The sequence below is a fragment of the Empidonax traillii genome, unplaced genomic scaffold (assembly GCF_003031625.1).
Source record: "Empidonax traillii isolate 1590-97213 ecotype Southwest subspecies unplaced genomic scaffold, ASM303162v1 scaffold132:size1788729, whole genome shotgun sequence".
NCBI lineage: Eukaryota > Metazoa > Chordata > Aves > Passeriformes > Tyrannidae > Empidonax > Empidonax traillii.
In genome coordinates, this window is record NW_020955325.1 from 467,990 (window position 1) to 488,312 (window position 20,323).

Sequence of the window (20,323 nt, forward strand, 5' to 3'; positions counted from 1 at the left end):
TAAGGACTACCAGGAGAAAAATGGGAAATCTAAAAGCTCAGTCACATACTCAGTTCTTCATCTTGACTTGTTTTTTCCCTTTGGCTTTTGAAGGTGAAACATAAGCCTCTTCTGAATTCCAGAGGTTTTTTACTGCCATCATGTGGAGAATGTCCTTAAAAAAAAAAATTAAAAACTGTCTTCCCTGACTAGATATGATTTTTCCTGCCCCTGGCAAAACTGAAAGAATCTAATTCAGTCTTACATCTACACAGGGCTACTCCGGGAGCCACAAATGCCATAACATCTGCTAAATATTCTACCATCCTTAGCACACTTTGCTTTTGCCCTACTAAAGCAGTTTATGTGTTGGCATAGCAGAGCTGGACAAGAGTGTGACAGCCTGGGTATGCCTGTCATTTCTGATATTCCATTACAGGTTTCTTTCTTGGGTCTTCAGGAACGTACAAGCATTTAATATCAATGCTATTTATTTCCATGCAGCAATGCTACAAAGGAAAACAATATTACAGCACGGTATCACAAATCCAATTACAAAAAATATCTTGGGATCAGAAATACAAGTTTTCAGGCATTCCTATTCCCCCTATGCAATCCTCCATTTTATCTGACCACCATAATAGTCACACTTGAGAAATTTGATAAAAACATTAAAACTGTTCCAGAAGGTTGGAAATTTAGAGGATGATATTCCAAGATTTCAAAAGTTTTGACCAAAACCAATTACTATACTTCAATTTAAAAAAAAAAAAAAAAAAAAAAAAAAAAAAGCAACATGGATTATCACCATATTTTATTTCTATTTTATTTCTACTTCATTTATTTTTAGTTTTGTATTGCACTGATTAACATTGTATTTATTAATAAACTACAAATTTTTTCAGTGAGCTTTTCAGCAGTATTGACAGATTTTCCTTAAAGGTTTCTCTTTTGTTAAATCAATACAATCTGGAAGACAATTACTGTCAGAACATTTCATAGAAACTCCATTATTTTCCCAAAGACATGTAAACAAGAGCCCCCATTTTCAAGAGTGGTGAGCCCCCAGTAGCTCCTCATGAATTCAGCACAACAGAAAGCAGACTTGCATGGAGATTAGGAATCCGATTGGTATCTTCTGTCCATTCTGCTATATCACTTGAAATAAAAACTGGTTTTTAGTTTCTCCATGACCAGAGGTTGCAAACGGTAATTATGGACCTCAGCAAGGCCCATAAATTACTCCATAACGAAAGCACGTTCTAATAATGACATCCTCTTATACAACAAGACTTCTTCAGAAGAGCTGCTGTACTCAACAAGTTTCAGAAGTTGCTCTGAAGATTTGTTAAGTATCACTGCCTTTTTCTAGTGCCATAAAAACCTGTTCAGATTTGGCTATACTATACCCAGTCCACTGTAAAAATCACCACTTGGCAGCTTTTCCTGATTTGCTCCTATAAGCCCTCTCAATTCTCATAGCATTGGACACAAACTGTTCCATTTTTCGCTGTGATAGTGCAGATTTCTAAGTTATAGGTAAAATAAATCCTGCTACTATATCTTACAATAGGGGAACGTACTTTGCCCTGCAAATCAAGAGCCAGTTCTGTATTTGTCTTTTAAATGTTCTAGTAATTCTGAACATTTCACAAACATTGTTCAGCTAAGCCTCTACTAAGAGAATCCCCCCACACCAGATTAATTCAGCTATCTAACGCAACAAGCCTACAGGGAAAGCAACTGAGTCACAGTGGCATCTAAGATTCTCGGAAAGCCTACGTCCAGTCTACATCCTTGGCTCATGTATCCATACTATGAGGCACAGCACATGCCTGTATCAATGTTACCACATCATATGATCTCTCTAATGACTAGTCTGTAGGAAATGTAATCCTTCTACGTGCAACTAATATGGTTGGTCTTTAATCCTCCATAGCACAGGTCTGTACTGAAGGTTCAAGATTCAAGTTCTCTTCTGCATGAAGTACATTTATTATCCTTGCATATTAAGTTACAAATTCTTGCCTTTTCATTTGCTTGTAAAAATTATGAAAATAACAGGCCAAAATCCTTATCAAAATAATATTCTCAAATACAGCCATGTCAAACATCGTTCCTAAAATCTAGGAAAATACAGATTTGAGACCACCAATGCATTTTTAATTCTGCTACATTATGCATTTATGCTTCAGGATATCTTTAATTACCTACTGACATCTTAGGGCTTTTCCACCAAATGTGTCATTCAGACTGGTTAAATGGTATTAGGAATAAATCATGTAGAGAATTAGACTGTTGTTTGTAGACTCCTATCTCATATTTGCTGCCCTTGGTACATAAATAACAGAATCACAGAATATTCTGAGTTGGAAGGGACCCACAAGAATCATCAAAGTCCAGCTCCTGGCACTGTACAAGACAACCCCAAGAATCACACCATGTGCCTAAACAAATAACATTGTTTTAAAGTTATTGTAATTTTATGTAAATTAGATAAAGGCCTTTTCATCCTGAAAGAAAAGTCCACAGGCAGTCCTTGATTGGACCAAGTTTGTCCCTCTCTATGTCCTGTAATGCAAAGAGACACACGACACCCAGTGGTTATTAGAAATAACGCAAGTATACAGAGGCCACGTAGAATGAGAAGACGCTTATCACAATTCTCAGGTTCATAAAATTAAGATGAAGCTAGAAAAATGAAGATGCTGAACAAGTTACAATCCATAGCAAAGAGTCAGTAGAGATAGTCTTAACAGATTCAACACTCATGACACAAAAAAACCTCCCAAAGCCACCACCACCATACAAACACAAATAATTTTTGAACTCCAGGAAAACATGACATCTAGCCTACTTCAGAGCAAACAGTAGCTCTTGCATGACAACAGTATAAATCCTATTGATTTCTCCATCAGAAAATAATACTCTCATGAGATTTCCCAGACAGTATTGCACTGATTAAGTAAAGTTATCCTTCTATACCCTGTAGCTTCCCACACACTGGAGACTATACTAAAGACAGAGAAGGTGACTGTGCTGGGGAAGTGAGGGAATACAACAGGACTTGCTGCCCTCCAGAGTACTCTGGACTGCTGCAATGCTCTGATGCTGCAAGGGTTAAAAACAGTCACTGGGGCTGCTCGTTTGCACAGCTTCCCTAAATCCTCAGTTGACCCAAAAGTCTAGGAGTTCGCAAAGGAGGTATTACAACTGTCTTTTTTCTACTCGAACATAAAACAGTACAGAAGAGTGTAGAGAGCATCAAAAGTGCATTATTATTGATATGCCACCTCTGCTAATCATTGTTATTTTTAAATTAACATCATTCAGCCTTCTCTACAATTGGGTATATTTATGGTAAAGATGAAGGTGCAGACGGATACAAGAATATGAAAGATGTGTACTTTTAAAAGGATACATACCTAGATAAAGTTCAAATGTAGAAGAAAAAAAACTTCAAATGTAGAAGAAAAAAAAAGCTATTACTTCATTAGAGAAAAATCTTGTTACGTCAACTGCTGGGTGAAATTCTATGACCTGTGATAGATTTCAGGTCAAAGCACATGACCACACAACATTTCCTGCTTTGATATTTATTAAATAAGATATTAATTATTAACAAAACCCACATGTAGAATGTCTTTTCAAACAGGTCTGAAGCTTTAATATTGTTTTCATGTCTAACAACACAGCTAACACAATTATAAAAGGAAACACCTTTGAGGGCCCTCCACTGAAAGGTGAAGCAAACACTTTATCTGCATAAATTCATTATTTTGTTAAGACCAATGAAAACTTTGAGGCATCATTTGAACAATATTTTTCTATGTATGTATTAAAATTACAGAAGTGAATGACAGAAGGAGCAAAATACAGCATACTTGTATTAAAGTATCATAAGAATTAGACTTTGGTTCAATGAAGTGAGATGAACAAAGCTATTTATTTGTAGACTAACTTAACACAATTTAGTATCTCTTAAATTGTATTTTGCCTGTAATACCAAAACAAATCAGTAAGTATATGAAGAAAAAGTATTGAGTACATAGTGTTTTCAGACCCAGCATTTCTAGTTCTGACAGCGTAATATGAAACCACATTCTTCTGACCTGGCTATGCTTTACTTTCAAAGTTTGCCAAACATTTCTTTCTACTCCTGTGTTAGGACAAAAGATTCTTTGTCCCATAAGCATTTATGAAGTCCATGCATCAACACCTTTATAATTGTTCAGCAAGCACACAAGACCTATTATTTAACCACCTCATTGGATAAATACTTGCCTTTGTCCCTCTTAAGCCATAAAAGATTATTTCTGCATCTTCTCCTGAAAGAAGAGATTCAACAACTTTTTTCAATAAAAGTGTTGAAACACCTGAACTGAATAAACATACAGTCATACTTCACTCATATTCTTTTCACACTTTTCCTGTTGGATGGCCAGAATAAACAGGGAAGTGAACAAAAAGTTAATACTTATCTGTCAAAACACTCACCTTTAGGATAAACAAATCAACCACTGTACAACATAAGGTAAAAGGAAAACATCCTGTTGCCACTGACAGTAGTCACTGAACTCACACAGTGAATAAGATCTTGGATCAGTGAAGAATCAAATGAAAGGAAGAGAAGAGGCAATGACAGAAATATTATTAAAACCACAAAAAAAAGGCATATTTTGGAGCAGGAAGAATACAGATGATAATGCTCAATATAAACCTAAGGTTTAATTCAACTGAATTCAAGGAGAATTCAGGTGATAAGATTTAATTTATTCAGAAGATAGATTTACCTTGACTATCCAAGAAAACTCCTCCATTAAACAGACAGTATTTTGGTTCTCCTACCTGCTGCCTCTTGAATGAAAGCCTGGTATCAAACATTCCAAGGCAAACAGGACCATGTCTGAGTAATGACGATACAATGATGATACAACAGAATTCTTAACATGCTATTCTTCAGACCCCAAACCTCCTGAACAGTAAGGGATCCAAATCCAGAGTCCAGATATCATGCCACAGTTTAGAATAGGCCAGACTCAACTCTGGCATTTAAATACTCAAAAGTACATCCTAGGAATATGTGTCACTAGCATTCTCTCACAGCATTTCAGATTAGTAGAACTGGAATCCATCGGTGTCATATTTTCAAAATGGCAGTGTCACTTCATGTGGTCACAAACATTTTTGGTTTTGCATTTGACAGGTTGTTTATGAGACAACGTGGAGATTAAAGGTTCTTCTGTTTTTCTCTCAGGAATTTATTAGGTCTTGTTGATATTTTTAATCAGCATGTTTCAGGCTCTTTAACAAGATCATAACAATAAAAGTTTTCTTTCATCCATTTCTGTTTGGGGAATTCATTGTGGTTTTGCTTAGTCCTTCCACACAGCCTTTTCAGTTTTCTCTAATAAATGGCTTTCATGTCCGAATGCAAAGTATTCTGACAGATTTCTGGGTGCTAGTAGCATTTATGGAATTCTCAGAATAAGAATAGCTACTTTAGTTATATTCATTGAACCAGAGGATTTACTTCCTCCTATTTATTTGCCCTTGTTTTATATGCATGGAAATGAAATCCACATATTTCACGACCTCACGTTTACCAACCACGTAAATCCTTCACTCATGACAGGAAAAAGCGATTCTTGCCCTGTACACAGCACTGGTGAGGCCACACCTCGAGCTCCGTGCCTAATTCTGGGCGTCTCAGTTCCAGAAAGACATCGAGATGCTGGAGCGTGTCCAGAGACAGGCAACGAATCTGGTGAAGGGTCTGGAGCACAAGTCCTATGAGAAGCAGCTGAAGGAGAGGGGGTTCTTTAACCTGAGGGAGGCTCAGGGGAGATCTTATCACTCTCCCCAACTACCTGGAAGGAGTTGTAGCCGGGTGGGCATCAGACTCTTCTCACAGGCAACCAGTGACAGGATGAGAGGACATAGTCTTACGCCATGCCAGGGGAGGTTTAGGTTGGACATTGGAAGGAATTTTTTCACAGAAAGGGTGACTAGATATTGCAATGGGCTGCCCAGGGAGGTTGAGGAGTCACCATCGCGGGAGATGTTGAAGGAAAGACGACTGCACCGGGCACTTACTGCCATGGTCTAGTTGACAGGGGGGTGTTTGGTCATAGGCTGCTCTCAACGATCTCAGAACCTAATTGATTCTATGATAACTCTTTTTGCCATGTTTCCCCTCTTTGAGACGACTGTAAAGCTTTTGGACCTCTTTAATGCTGCTTTCCTCATATTTGAAGTGACTGTCAGCGTACTCATTTGCGCAGCATTCGGAAGGTTCCGCGCCATCCCAAACTCCCGGCTCTGACGGCGCTGCCGCCCCCTCAGAGCTCCACCGGAGCCAACGGCCGCCACCGAGCCCGTGCACACAGCCCTTCCGTGCGCATGCGCGCCTCTTCCGCGGCTGCTCGTCCGGGCGGGGCGTGCCCGGGGCGGCTGCGGCGCATGCGCGGCACGGCGGAGCTGTGGCGGCCCCGCGCCCAGGTGAGGGGCGGCCGCGGGCCGGGGGCCGTGCTGGGATGTGCTGATGCGCCTCGCCGTGTTGCGAGCGGCCGTCCGTCTCTGGCAGCCTGGTGGCTCGTCCCGCCTGCGCGGGCTCTCCTCACGCCATGGGGCTCCGGGGCTCCCCGCGGCCCGGGCCTGGCGTGTGGGCGGAGGGGCGGTCGGGTGGACGGCGCCCGGTACTTCAGGCGGTGCGCGGCGGAGCTCCCGCCCGCAGGGACGGGGGGCGGGGGACGGCTCGGGCTCGGGCCCGGGCACGGGCACGGGCACGGGCACGAGGATCGCACGCCCGCGTCTCAGGAGAGCGGCGCTTCTGGTTTGTTTATTTGGGGTTGTGGTTTTGTTGTTTTGGTTTGTTCCGTAAGAGGAAAAGATGTGCCAGCCGTTCCCAAAGCTTCCCTTCATGCAGGGCTGGCAGATGAGGGGTTCTTACTTTACTTATTTCTATCCTTCTGTTTCTAGTTTTGCTTTGGGGTGTCCTAGAAAGGACTAAGTAGTGAGAGCGTGGATCGGGGACTTAAAGCGCGTCTTCCATTCCGGGGATGGCAACTAGGTTGCTCTTACGTAATCGTGTTTGCTCCACACCTGTTAGTAGGTAGGCAGGCAGGTGTGGCTGAAAACTGAAAGTAAAAACTATGCAAGTAGCTACTTGAGGAAAGTCTCTTCTGCTGGCCATTATTCCATCATTCTTGTAGTTATATAGACAGTCATCTTACCATTTCAGAATTCATTACTGTAGCTGCCAAGGCTCGAGGTTTTGGAGCACAGTTCTAACAACCAGTTGGCAGGACCTTAAGAAGAAACTTGCAGTTCAGGGTAAATTGTTCCAGAATGTCTGCTGCAATGTCATTTGAAGCAGCTTGCACTGGATACTGCTACTGATGGACTGCTAGCTTGACTATGATGCAGGCTCCTGAGTTCCTGTTTCTATAGTTTAAAGTTTTAAAGTGAGACATAACTTCAGATGGTTACTTTATAGGAAAGTAATTTCGACAGATAACATTAGAAGTAATTTCTGCACTTCATTATGTCAGTTTCCCGTTAGCCAAACTCACATTTACCTTCTTTCAGAGAAGCTGAAACTTTGTTTAAGTAGAAGCTGCCTACTCTCAGGAAACTGTTGAAGGCTGTGACAAGTATGTAGCATGGGAGGCCATAATGTTACTACCATATTCTGATTTTCATAGCTTTTAGTTTCAGCCTTTCAGTGTTTTCATTCTGGGTGCGGGAAGAAGAGGGCAATTCTAAGGCCATGTCTCCCCTAGGAGTGCACTGTAAGGAATATGTTATGTGTCACACTTTTAGCGGTATGGATTTCTTTACCCCCCCCAGCATATTCACTCATCACTTATTTAAGTTTCTTTTCTCTGATGACTTACTTTACTCTTGTGAGTGAATCAGACTTAACAAAACCACAGCTTTGCAGATTCAGCTGTATTTGTTGTATGGGCTTCACTCAGCGTATCTGTCTTGTTTTGAGATTCAGTCCTTGGGACATCAAAGTTTTTGTGAGATAAATATGGCCTGAGTAATTTTAATTCTTGAAATATATCTTGTTTATGAATAGCTTTTAGTGTTTAGTTTGTTTTGCTTTTTGGGGGTGAAGAGACATGTCTAATACATCAGTTTTCAATCTGTGTTTCATTCTTTCAGTATTTTGAGGTATTTCTTGAAGTCTCTGTTTAACTCACTGGCAGAATAAAAGGAGATGTCCAACTGTCCTAACTGAGTCAGAGGGACATTGTTTTAGTTACAGATAACAACCATACACTTTGTATCTGCTGTTGTGTCTTGGTCACCCATGTTGCTGAACTTCATAGATTTAGGCATAACCTTTTTAGCAGATATAGAAGTGAAGTTCCTATTACCCAAGTTTTGTGTGTGCAGTAAGGAATTTTTACCTTGTCCAACAGAATTCATAATGGAGTTACAAATTACTGATGCATTGTGCTCTCCAGGTGAATCTACTCTGGACTTTATTCAGAAATTTTCAGTATGAAATGGTCCTGCTTCAGGTAATTGAGTAAGGCTGGCTGCCCTGTGCTCTGTACTATGCTTGCTTAGCCCCTGAAGAAAGGAGCTGAATAAGATGGGTGCATTCTGCCCCTTCAGCTGCATCCGTGTCTTTAGTACTTCTAAAATGTCTTTGGTGGCATTCAGTAAATATTTTTTTAAAAATTAAAATACATGTACCATATTCTTTTTCAGTTAGGTTCTTCCTTCCTGTGCCTTTGTCATTTTGGCATCTTTAGCCTATCCTAAAGGATTCAAAGCCATGCCTACTATGATATTGTTCTTTTGTAGTTGGTGCAGGGGACTGAAAGATTGGCTCATGGAAACTTTCCTGAAACTTGAAAAATCATCTGAAGGCAGGTGTAAAATTTGAGTTCAGAAGAGTCTACAAAGTTTCAGTTGACGCAAAGAATTATTGCCTCTCTTTTCTGCTCTGTAATGTGCTGTTAAACGTGAAGTTTTGGGAGTTTTGCAGGGAATAAACTTGTTTTATTGGCAATTTTATTTTCTACTCTAAATATGTGATAAACATGGCAAATGTGAGGCTGGGAGTTTAATGGAATTCTACAGATGGCTTTACAGATACAGCAAACCTTTCATGACCAGATTTCCTTATGACAAACATGGCCACTGTTGTTGTCTTATACTTAATGGAGCTTTTTTTAGATTCAGAGAAAGTCTTTCTTTGTTCTTTATTGTTTTTGTAGTTCCTTGATGGAAAAGGCATTAAAAACTGCCCTTGGCACTATGGAAGCACTCAGACAAAACAATCATCTCCTGAGACCCTTGAAGAACTACTGGGCAAAGTGATGGAAATGAAGAGCTTCAATCATCGCCTCAGCATGGCGGCAGCTGAATCTGACAAAGACTCTGGATATTCAGGTTTAGAAAACAACTGTGTTAACTTTTTTGTGTTTTATCTTGTTCAGGCTTTGCTTTTATTGGTGATGTTTGACAAATGTGACTAATCCCCTACAGTTTGTGTCTCATTACCATAGAGGGCCTTTCTATGCAAGAGAGGTTTCATCTGCAATCATCCTACCACCAAAGTCTTTTGGAGTGGAACTTTATCTAGTTATAAAGTTCATCCTGTGAATTTGAATGGCATGGGAATTTAAAATGTGACTAATAAAAAAATTTATGGAAGAATCTCAGCCTAGGGAGTCTAGAAGTGGAGATGGGAAATTACTTTTTGTTCTTTGCAGTGATGAAGGAACTGTTGGATTATACTGTCTCATGTCTCTTATGGTCTGACCAGATAAACCAGAGAGTAATTGTTATAATATCACTAAAATGTAGACGCAGTGTGCCATTTTAATAGTCAACAAAACTGTGCAAAGATGACCTTTAAAGGAGAGAAAAAAAGCACTTTTGTGAGAGATATCTGCTGTACTGAGTTTTTAGATAGAAAATTTCAAGACACAAAATGCCTGCAGCACAAACTACAGATGTGGCAGTCCTGGAGCCTGTAGTTCTTTCCTGGACCAGTTTTTTAGAGCAACCTTCATGATAGTGTGCAGTCGCTTGGAGACTAAATACGAAAGAACAAAAAAGTCATAGATTTTTTGGGGGAGAAATTGTCTATGAGAACTGACCTGAAATATAAAGCGTTTTATTAAGGACTATTTGACAGCTGTCCCAGCAGCTCTAATTTTGTTGATATTACAGATCTAAACTTTCTTGTTCTTTATTACTTGGTTGAAAGGATGCAGAACTGAAAGGAAGTACTAAGCATGTTGCATGGGAAACAACTAACAGCTGAATTCTACATCTGGCAGATGGAAGTTCAGAGTGCCCAAGTGCTATGGAGCAGACGGACTCTGAGGATGTGCTGAATACGTTGTGTTGGAATGCAGAGGATGGACCTTGGCAATGCCCGAGGACCACAAGCAGCTCCTTTCCTGCACTTTCTCCGATGGTTGTAATGAAGAATGTGTTAGTTAAGCAGGTAGGTAAGAAATAATATATTGAAAAATATTCCATGTTCTTATTTTTTTTAAAAAAATACTTTTCCTTTCAAAAAGATTTTGCTTTGTTGCAGTCTGGAAAGTAACTGGTAACTTAAGTTCTTATGTGACAGTCTGTTCTTTTGAGGGGCAGGCTAGAATCACTAAGATGGGGAAAAAAAAAAGTGAGATGAAGCAGCTCTGCTACATCTACTAAACCTCTTTGTCCTAAAGGAATCCCCCCAAAATACATCTTTAACAATGCTATGTAAATAGCACCAAAGAAATGGGTGATTTCCTTTTGAAAACTGGTGTTGTCTTTTTCATTCAATAAAGATGATGAAGTAGAATGGTAAGTTTGTTTGCTTGTTCTTAGGTCCTATAAGGGCTTCATATGCAATGGGAAACACTAATCTAGAATGTTATAAACGCAAGTATTGAATCCTTATCTGAAGTTAGCTGTGATACTTCTAGTTTAGTAGTTGTTTCCCTTAACTGCCTGTGATGGCTCACGTTGCAACAATTACATTCCCTATTTATACTCTTAAGTATTTTGTAATGTGTAGTTCTTCCAGCGCATCTGTGAGACCCATAACTTTTATGTTTTAACAGAAAATACAAGAGCTCCAAGTATTGTCCTATTATTAGATCTCTTGCTCTGTCACACTCATTTTTGGAATAGAGCAAAAGTTCTTCAGTGTTTTTTTATTAGAATACTTCTGAGAATACAGTGAGAAGGGCAAAGAGGAATATAGATCCTGATTCTTTTTCTAATGAATCTGTAAATCTAATGAATCTGTTAGGACAACAAGCGAGAACTTTTAAACACTGTGTATCATTGTGATACACAATACATACAGATTTGGGTTTCTGTTAGTATTTAGCAGACTTTGCATTTGTAGGGGAGATGATTCTGTTCTCTAAGCATTGTGCCTTATCTTGACAAAATACTATGTTAACAAATTCTTAAGTTAGTTATAGCAGGGTCAAACTTCGCTAAAGGTTGATAGGCTTTGGCCCAGAGCTCAAAAATTAAACACTGATTGCAGTGGTAGTTTAATGTTAAGCTCCATGTTGTGTTGCGAACAGTTGGCAGAAGCAGCTAATAATAAGTAGCTTTATATATATGTAAATATATATATATTTATATAAAGCCGCAACCACATATATATTAAAAAAACTTGGTAGTGTAGCAAAGACAGAATTTGGCAAGGAAGTGTTGGAGGTAGATAAAGTTATCACTTGGTTCTCTTGAGCAGTGTGTCATAACATGTAAGTCTAATTATGTATGGTTAAGGACAATAATGTTAAATTGAAAAATGTTTACTACAATAAACAAAAACAACAAGTCTAGGTCAGAATAATAATGAAGTATCTTTTGCCCTTTTCTCATTATGCCTGGTAATCTCAAATAGTCATGTTGGCCATCTTTTAAAATGATCTTTTCAGCACTGCCCTCAGTTGGGCTCGCTGGACCAAAAAAAAAAAAAAAAAAAGTATCCAGTTACTGCTGTTTATTTGTTCCAGTTTCAATTTCAATCAGCATCATCCTTCTCTCTTGGAACCACTGTGATCCTGCACAGTGATGGTTACCTGCTGTTACCTGCTGGCCCAATTTCAGAATGTAAACAGCTAACAACAATGTTACTAAAAAAGAAAAAACCAAAAAAAATCAAGAGGGGATCAGTTCTGGAAAACACAGTGCTACTGCTGTCAAGGTTTCTGTCAGTCTTGTAAAAGTCCTTAATGAATAGGAAGACCTTTTAGACAGGATGTTGTCTTTCATAGCTTTCATTAAAAAACCCCAACAAAACCCACAACAATTTGTAAAATTAGTAAAATAAAGGTGTCTTCCTCTACTGAAAATGAGATTTGGAGTAGGAGAACAACAGCGGAGTGGAATATGAGAAGGAAAAGGAGAAGAAAGTAGATAAGAGATAGGAAGAAACCCAAGAACAAGATAAAGAGTTACCACAGCTCTTTTGGCCTCAATGATCCTGGGGCTCTGCTGTGCTGGGTGCTGTACAGTTGTGCAGGACATGGCGACTTCTGACTCCAAACCATTGCTCATTAAGGCTACGTGTTCTTTCCTGTGTATGTGTAGCCACAGTATTTATATGCTTCCTCACTCCTAACATCTCCACATGCTTCTCTTTTGTATGTCCTGTTTTCTCTGTTATGGTAGTAGTATTTAATTTTACAGCTAGTGCTTCTGTAGCCCTGTTCCATAAGGATCTTGCCCACAGAACTGAAGAAACGTTGTGTCAGAGTAGGTAATTGAATGTTATCTGCAAGTCTCAGTATCCTAATCAGTGGGTAATACCTGCTTTTGGTGAGTTCAAGTCCTTTACTGGGGAAATGGACTTTGTCAAAGCATGTTAGCTTTTAAAACTTATGAGACTGGTGGAAAGGATATGGGTTTCAGATAGTACTAAAAATAATAAAATTTGTATTTGTGGTAGCTAAAAACTGTTCCTTCAGCAAGCATGCCAGTTGTGTTCCAGGTTGTAAAGAACTGAAAAAGCAGCTGACAATATATGATATTAGTATAATTGTAGTGGTGATGACCTAAATATATTAAGAAGACCATTTGATATCTTTGGAGAAAAGCAGGCATGGTTTTGGCCAGAAGATCTCATGAAGATCTGTAGTAATGTGTTGGGGGAAAAAGAGGTAATATCTTGTAAAAATAGATGTCTGCCCCTCTATTCCAGAATATGGCTTGTGGGAGGGAGTAAAAACTTGGGCATTTTTCTTGAAATATAATGCTTTTAAGGTTTATTGGAGTGCACTGTTTCACCAGAGGTATGAAGCTAAACTCTTCTGGGCTTACAGCAGGCTTTTTTGCTTGCATTGGTTATATTCAGCTTTTTTTTTTTTTTTATTTTACTTCACGTTTTTAAATTTATTGAAACTGTGTATTGTGCTTAAATTGCAAGACTTACTGAACATCTGTTGTCTATTTTAAGTAACGATTTCAAAAACTCACTATAAGAGTAGAATCAACAAGATTTGAGTTGCTACCTTTCAACAGAGGAAGTCTGAATTGTTCCTAAAATGTCTCTGCACTCTTTCCTTCACTCTTAATATATTTCATAACCACCTAGGTTAATTATTTTTCAACTTTTCTGTGCACCTGTTGTTTGATTCTAAGTTTGCAATAAACTTTTACATGAACACTGTACAATTTAAATGTGCGCTGTAATCCTTCTTTAGGAAAAAATGTATAAATTCAGATTGAATTGTTTTTAAATTTATCTGCTGTTGCATTGTGAAAGGATTATGGATTACAAGTTTGATTCCAGCATTATGCCTGTTCACAGAAGGAGAAGGATGAGTTTGATGGAAAAGTATTCAGAACACATTATTTGGATAGTATATATAAAATTTGGAGAAATGTCACAGTCCACCTGTTTCATTTAAGACTTTTTTGATTCTGTTCCACAGAATTTGTAAGATTTCTGTTTTTTCCCTGTTTCACTTCTCAGGGCAGTTCACCACAGCTCCAGTCTTGGACTGTGCAACCATCCTTTGAAGTGATTCCAGCTCAGCCGCAGCTAGTGTTTCTTCGTCCATCAATCCCACCTCCCGTTAATCCTCACCCTGTTGGGAAAAAGAGAAATGACTCCACTAATTACTTGCCCATCCTGAATTCTTATCCCAAAATAGCACCACAGCCCTGCAAAAGAGATCATTCCTTCGATCTAGAAGAATGTCAGGAAACCACTTGCCATAAACGACTCTGCACAGAAGCACCCAAGTTGGAGACTTCTCCTGTATTGATGAGCACAGGCTTGCCTACTAGTCCTTTTGCCCCTCTACCAGTTAGCTTTAAGACCCCTCAGGATTCTAACCAGCAAAGTTCTTCAGCTCTGGTGACAAGTGGAAGACTGTCAGCTCTTTCTGGTTTTCATAATGTTTCCAGTGACACTCCAAAAGTGCCAGGTTTGACTCCCCTTTTGCCTTTTGGACCTCTGCAGGCAGCAAAGTGCACTCTTCATGAGAGCGAGGGTGCCTCACAGACTACAACACAGTCTGCAGTGTGGAGCCCCCCACTGATACCAGAAGAGCTTTGCACTACCCCCGAGCTGCTCTTGCAACAACAAAGCAAGTGCAGACGCTTTCAGAATACACTTGTTGTGCTACGCAGGTCAGGATTGCTGGAGATCACTTTAAAGACCAAGGAGCTCATTCATCAGAACCAGGTGACTCAGGCCGAGCTGGACCGGCTGAAGCACCAAACACAACTTTTCATAGAGGCAATAAAGAACAATGCTCCACAGTCATGGGCAGAGCTAGAAGCCTCTCTAACAGGGTCTGACAAAGCTGATAGCAACCTCGAAGATCCCACATATCCCAACATGTCGTAAAAAGGTGCATAGCTGTTGGCCAGCTTATTTCTGTGCCTCCTTTTTCTTGTCTCAAACTTTTATTTGAGCATTTTTTGAGTCCAAGACTTGCAAAGTCACATTGCCATTATCAGTTTGTGGGACTGGAATAGTATGGTGGGTTCTTGACAAAATGGGTACTTAGTACTGCAGTGTGACTTGAACTCCATGCTAACCCTGTATAATTCCTTGGACTCGAGAAGCGTGGACGTGCTCTGCTGGCATGTTCCCATTCTTGCAGTGAAAAGACAGTAGTTTGCAGTATTCTGCAAGCATCCTCCTATTCCCATCTTCAGATAGTTCTGAGAGTGCAACAGCAGAACAGGCCTCAGTGTTGGGCCATCGTCAATTCCAAGTAGGGGAAGGGAGTTGGTGTGAGGAGAGGAAAGAGTGTTGGTGGGGTGTTATCTTTAGGTTGTTGCTGTCTTTTCTGGTAGCAGAGAGTCTTGCTTTGGGGTTTCAATTCATTTGAATTAGTGGAAATCTGCTTGTGGTAAAGAGGCATTCTGTATTCATTGCAGTCTTAGAACCCAAGTAAAATGGCATGTTTTGCTGAGTATACTTTAGATTTTGATCTGTACAGTTGAGTGAATAAAAATCACAAGGCTTGCACTAGAAGTGTTTGTTCCAAAGCCATGTGCATTTATGGTAAGAAATGTACAAGGATGGTGGCTTTGTGTTTTCTCAGTAGCTGATGGATTATTGATATTAATTGATATTAACAACTACGGTGATAGACCAAAAAAAGAAGGACAAGGAAAGTATTGATTTACCAGGATTACTTTGACAAGACTAATTGCATACTACTTGATATGTATGTCTTTATAAACTCCATTTTTTTCTGCAAAATCAGGTTTCTAAGTATGAAAAAAAAAAAAAGGTGAAATGAGAGGAGCATAGTGGTCTATGGTGATGTCCTCCCATCCTTTTCCATCTCTTTTTTTTATTTAGAGAAATCAGGTGCACATACTAGGGGTGGGGATGTGTCAGCTTGGATAAACTCCCTAAAAATTTTATCTACCTAAGCCTGAACTTCAAAAAACTAAACAAATTCCAAAACATTTTTTCCTCCATATCGATTTATATCATTCCTAGCCTGCTTACCTTGAGATATAGCTAACACTACTGTATGTGTAAGATACTGGCCTTGATGTTGGCCTAAGATATCTTGCTAGTGGAGATCCACAGTAGTCATGTTACAAAATGTTTTACAGAGATTTATTTCTTTTCAGTTTATGTATACACTTTACTATGTCACTCCCTCCAGTCTGAAGGGTTTTTTTCCAGAGTAGTCTGTGTAGAAAACTGAGAATGCCTTTGTCTAAGAATGTTAAAGAATTTGTATCATCTATGATATATTCCTTTCTGTGTGACAGTGATTTCAGTGTGCCATCTAGATGACTGGCTATTTTTATGCTTTGATTACCTCTGTGATCTGTTTCAGATTCTTAAAAAAGAAACTTGAAAGTACAGTGGATGTCTTGGTAATTTGTGACTAGATGTGTTCATTTTCTGATGCCTCTGGGAGTCAATATTGCAGAAGACTGCAGAGAAGGCTTTTGTAGTCTTCTGCAAATAGGTGCATTAGAGAAATTGTAAGGGACTTCTCTCTCATAGGGGATTTCACCCTTTTTACACTGATGGGAAGAAATGCTGTACATGTCTTACAAAGAGGAGGCACATGAGTCTTATTTGTACTAGCCATGGGCCTAGAGAGAAATACTGTGGGAGGGTTTGCCCTAGTGGAGCTGTAGCAAACTAGTAGCCACGCCTTTTGTGGGATCTTGTCCACCTGCTGAAGGCTGGTACAGTATGTGGGAATTGATTAAAAGTGTTCATAGACCGTTCTGTGATGTATTTTTTAAATATACCTGCTACAGTTGTGATACTAGGATGTCTCATAACTTGCAGCCCAGCAATACTGAAACTCAGTCAGCAAACCCAGAAAGCAGCATAGTGCAGTGTAACGATGTAGGACATGTCCAACCTAGACACAGTCTATCAGTTGTGTTATCTGCACCAAATGACATTTGGCAGGATAGATGTGATGGTACCTTTAGGCCATTTATGAAAGAAGATGAGCTTGTTTCTTCTGAGCTTCTTACAAGAAGGAAAGGAGGAGGCGGTTCCATTGATCAGATACATGTAACAGACCTAGAAGCATGAGGTATGAAAAAGAACATAGGATATTTTTCCTACTTTTCTTAAAGTTCTTATTCTACCTATTAAATGGAGAGGAGAATTTGAAGTTCAGAATACGTATTTTTAGGAAATTACTGTCCTAGAAAACAAGGTGATGGGCTCAGGCTACCTACAGATAAAAGCAAGTCAGAAAAAGTGAAGTCCAATCTTAGCTATTTGAGAGAGAAGGAAAAATTAATCTACCGATGACCTCTTCTCCATCCTATTTCCACTGCTCTGAATGAGTAAAAAGGAATTAAAAACTTCCCTTGCGGGGTAATGCCATCTGACTTAGGGAGACTTCAGTTGATAGAAATCTTTCATAATCTTCATAGTACCACATGTATTTTTTCCCGTGACAGCATTGAGGGTGGGCTGAGGTGGCTGTGCTTACAGCTAATGAGCCCTTCAGCTGGTGTAATTTGTATAAATATATATTCAATAAATCTGTGAATAAAGTCCAGCAGCTGGTTAGAAATCTCCTACTGGGCATCAGTCCAGACTTAAATAGTATTTACTGAACTAGAAAAATCCACTCTGGAGCTTCTATATGTAAATCTGGAGCCCCTTAGGAAACATATCCCTAGATAATTGCAAATTTTGATGCAACATCTATTAAAAAAAAAAGGATGTTGAAGGCCCCTAGTGATAAATATGTTATCGGGTACCATTCTGTTCAGATTCTCCTAGCTGCCTTTGTTCGTGGAAGCCCTCCTAAAGCTTTAAACAATAAGGACTTTTCCTTTCTCGGCTGCACTATAATAAAATAGGTTAGCTTGGAAATGCATTGAGAAAATTAGTTGACTACATCAAGACCAGAATAGGGAAGTGGTACGGTAGATCTGATCAGAGATATTAGCCTGTGATTGGAAACCTGTAAGCAATGAACTTACAAATTTTTTTGATCTTCATAATAACAGGTTAGCTGAAGACAGCTATCTCAGTCTATACAGTCAGTTGAGTGGCCTGCTGTGTCTTCAATTGTTGCTGACAACGAGCAGGTGAGGTAGTTTGATGGGTCAGGCAGACTGCTGTTTTTATATTACGGTTTAATAAACGTTGATATTTTTGATTACTTTTGCTATGTCTTTTTGAAATTCTCCTGTCCTGGTTGGAATGTAAATATTTTCTGTACTTTCAAAGTCCATTGCTAGCTCTGAATACAGTAGCCTAAGAACTCTGTTATAGAACACAACCTTTTTGCTAAAACTTTACAGAAACAGACTGTGAAATATGAATGAAATAAAATATGGACTTGAAAAGTTTGTGGGCTATATTGATGCTGTTAAACTGCAAAGTCCCTGGTTCCACAGCTTTAAATACAGCTCCATAAGAGCATGCTGCCCATGTGGGAAAGCGCGGATCCAAAAGTGATACTATGATGTATCTTGCTGAAGAGAGTCACGTGAGCTTTAACAGTATGTATGAATTAGAGGGTCTCTGGGAAGAGCATGCATAGAAGTGGGCTGTACAGAACTCTAAAAATATATTGTCGTGGGTGACCATTGCCATAGATCTGTCATGAACAACCTGGAAGGATTTTTCTATCTCTGAACTGTTGTCTCTATGATGACTGTACATTATGCTCACCGTCTGCGCAGGGTGAACTCCTACGCTGCATCTTAATTCTGTCAGCTGGGTATGCAGAAGTTCTAAATTGTGAAGTATGAATCTTGGCTACTGAAAGAATTACTTGAGTGAAAAATCTTACACTCTCTCTTGGAGAACATTCTCCAGCTAAATCTGTATACCAGCTTTTCCCTAAGACAGATTTCTTCAAAAGAGGCTGTGTTTATATGATCTTTTCTTTGTTCAAAGATGACTCTCAAGGTGAGAACTTGGTAGTCACACCCAAAACATCCAGCAGCCTTGTGGCATGAGGTCTCGTCTTAAGGTACGAGAGATTCTAGTTAAAGCTCTTACTTGGCACTAGACAAGACATTAACTTGAATCCCATTCCTTTACATCCAAAAAGGAGTGCCATCAGTTGAAGTCATTTAATTTCCTGAGACTGGAAACTCAGTGTTTGCAAGTTTTGTATTTATAAAAGGTATGGATACAATTCAAGCAGGAAATTTGCAGACATCTGTCTCTTCCAACTACCTTTTTGTTTACGTAGTGAAGTCTTGTCTGCAGCATGTCAGGCCTGTTCACCTTTATTTCACTAAGGCAAAAAAGGTGCACTGCTTCTTTCAGGTGCATTGCACCCCTCTTGTTTTTCTCTCTCATGACACAAACAGTCTGAAAGGAGCAGTACCCTTGCAGGCTTGGGCTGAGCAATCTGCTGGCATGCAGAATTTCTGGCATTTGCTAGATTGAACATAGCATGCTGTTCCTGCTTTTATTTTCATAATTTCTGGTACAGAAATGTAGGGCCTCTATCAACACAGTTTTACACTTAGGTGGTGCTTTTGAGGCTGCAGTGTAGTGCAGCCATGTAGCCCCAGCTGTATTGCATGGTCCAACATGTCCAAAATGCTCATGCCCACTTCCCTTCTTAAATCGACATCCTTTGAGGTATGTCCATGAGACAAATTTAACAGTTCCAGTGTAATCTGATTCAGAAGGCAGAAGGAAATGCCATGTGTTCAGTCTGCTCTTTTGCAGGGAGCAGTTTCTAAAACTTCCTCAAATTCTTGTTTGAACTACAGCTGTTTTTAGAAGAAGCATCCTGCACTGATCTGAAAACTCCTAAGATTAAGAATCCACCCAAATTGTTCAAAATGTAATTACTTACTGTTAAAAACATGCCTCTTATACTGAGCCTGAATTTGTCATCTTTCAGTATCCAGCTGTCAGATCCTTTGCCTTTTGTCTGCTAAACTGAAGTGCACGCTGTGACATTGCTGTTTTCACTGTAGGCATTTACAAACTGAACAAGTCATTCTTCTGCTTTCTTTTTTAAAGTAAGTAAATATGCTCTCAAATCTTTTGGATCCTTTATGCATCTGTGACACTCTTCTTTGGATCCTTTAAAATAATTTAAATACATTTTTAATTGGAACACTATTAACAAAACGGGATTGGTTAATGAATTGTATGGTTTCAACCCTCCTTTCTGCTGCACTACCTCATTTTTGTAGCAGTCTTGGCCATGACATCAGATCGGAAGTCTAAAAAATCCCTGGGCCTTTGCTTCTGCAGTTGGTGAATGCCTGTCCTTTTAAGTATGTTTCCACATTCCTTTGAATGCAGTTTGCAGCCAGAAAACGAAACAAACTGGTTTTAGTATGTGTCTAGCCATAATTGTTAATTTTCTCTGCTTCTCTCCTTTGAAACTTTGTCATTTTTAGGTTT

At 39.3% G+C, this 20,323-nt stretch overlaps 1 protein-coding gene across 2 annotated transcripts; it reads left to right on the forward strand.

Moving 5' to 3' along the window:
- Window positions 1-6,428: 6,428 nt before the first annotated feature.
- CIPC (CLOCK interacting pacemaker) lies at window positions 6,429-17,489 on the forward strand. Of its 2 annotated transcripts, none has more exons than XM_027883669.1 (4): window positions 6,429-6,480; window positions 9,219-9,393; window positions 10,290-10,459; window positions 13,946-17,489. In XM_027883669.1, exons 1-4 carry the CDS (start codon window positions 6,442-6,444, stop codon window positions 14,825-14,827), a joined length of 1,266 nt encoding a protein of 421 aa, XP_027739470.1. In that variant the 5' UTR covers window positions 6,429-6,441; the 3' UTR covers window positions 14,828-17,489. The 2 variants fall into 2 exon arrangements, with proteins under 2 accessions (XP_027739470.1, XP_027739471.1); XM_027883670.1 differs by lacking the exon at window positions 6,429-6,480 and adding an exon at window positions 6,768-6,814.
- The last annotated feature ends 2,834 nt before the right edge of the window (window positions 17,490-20,323 follow it).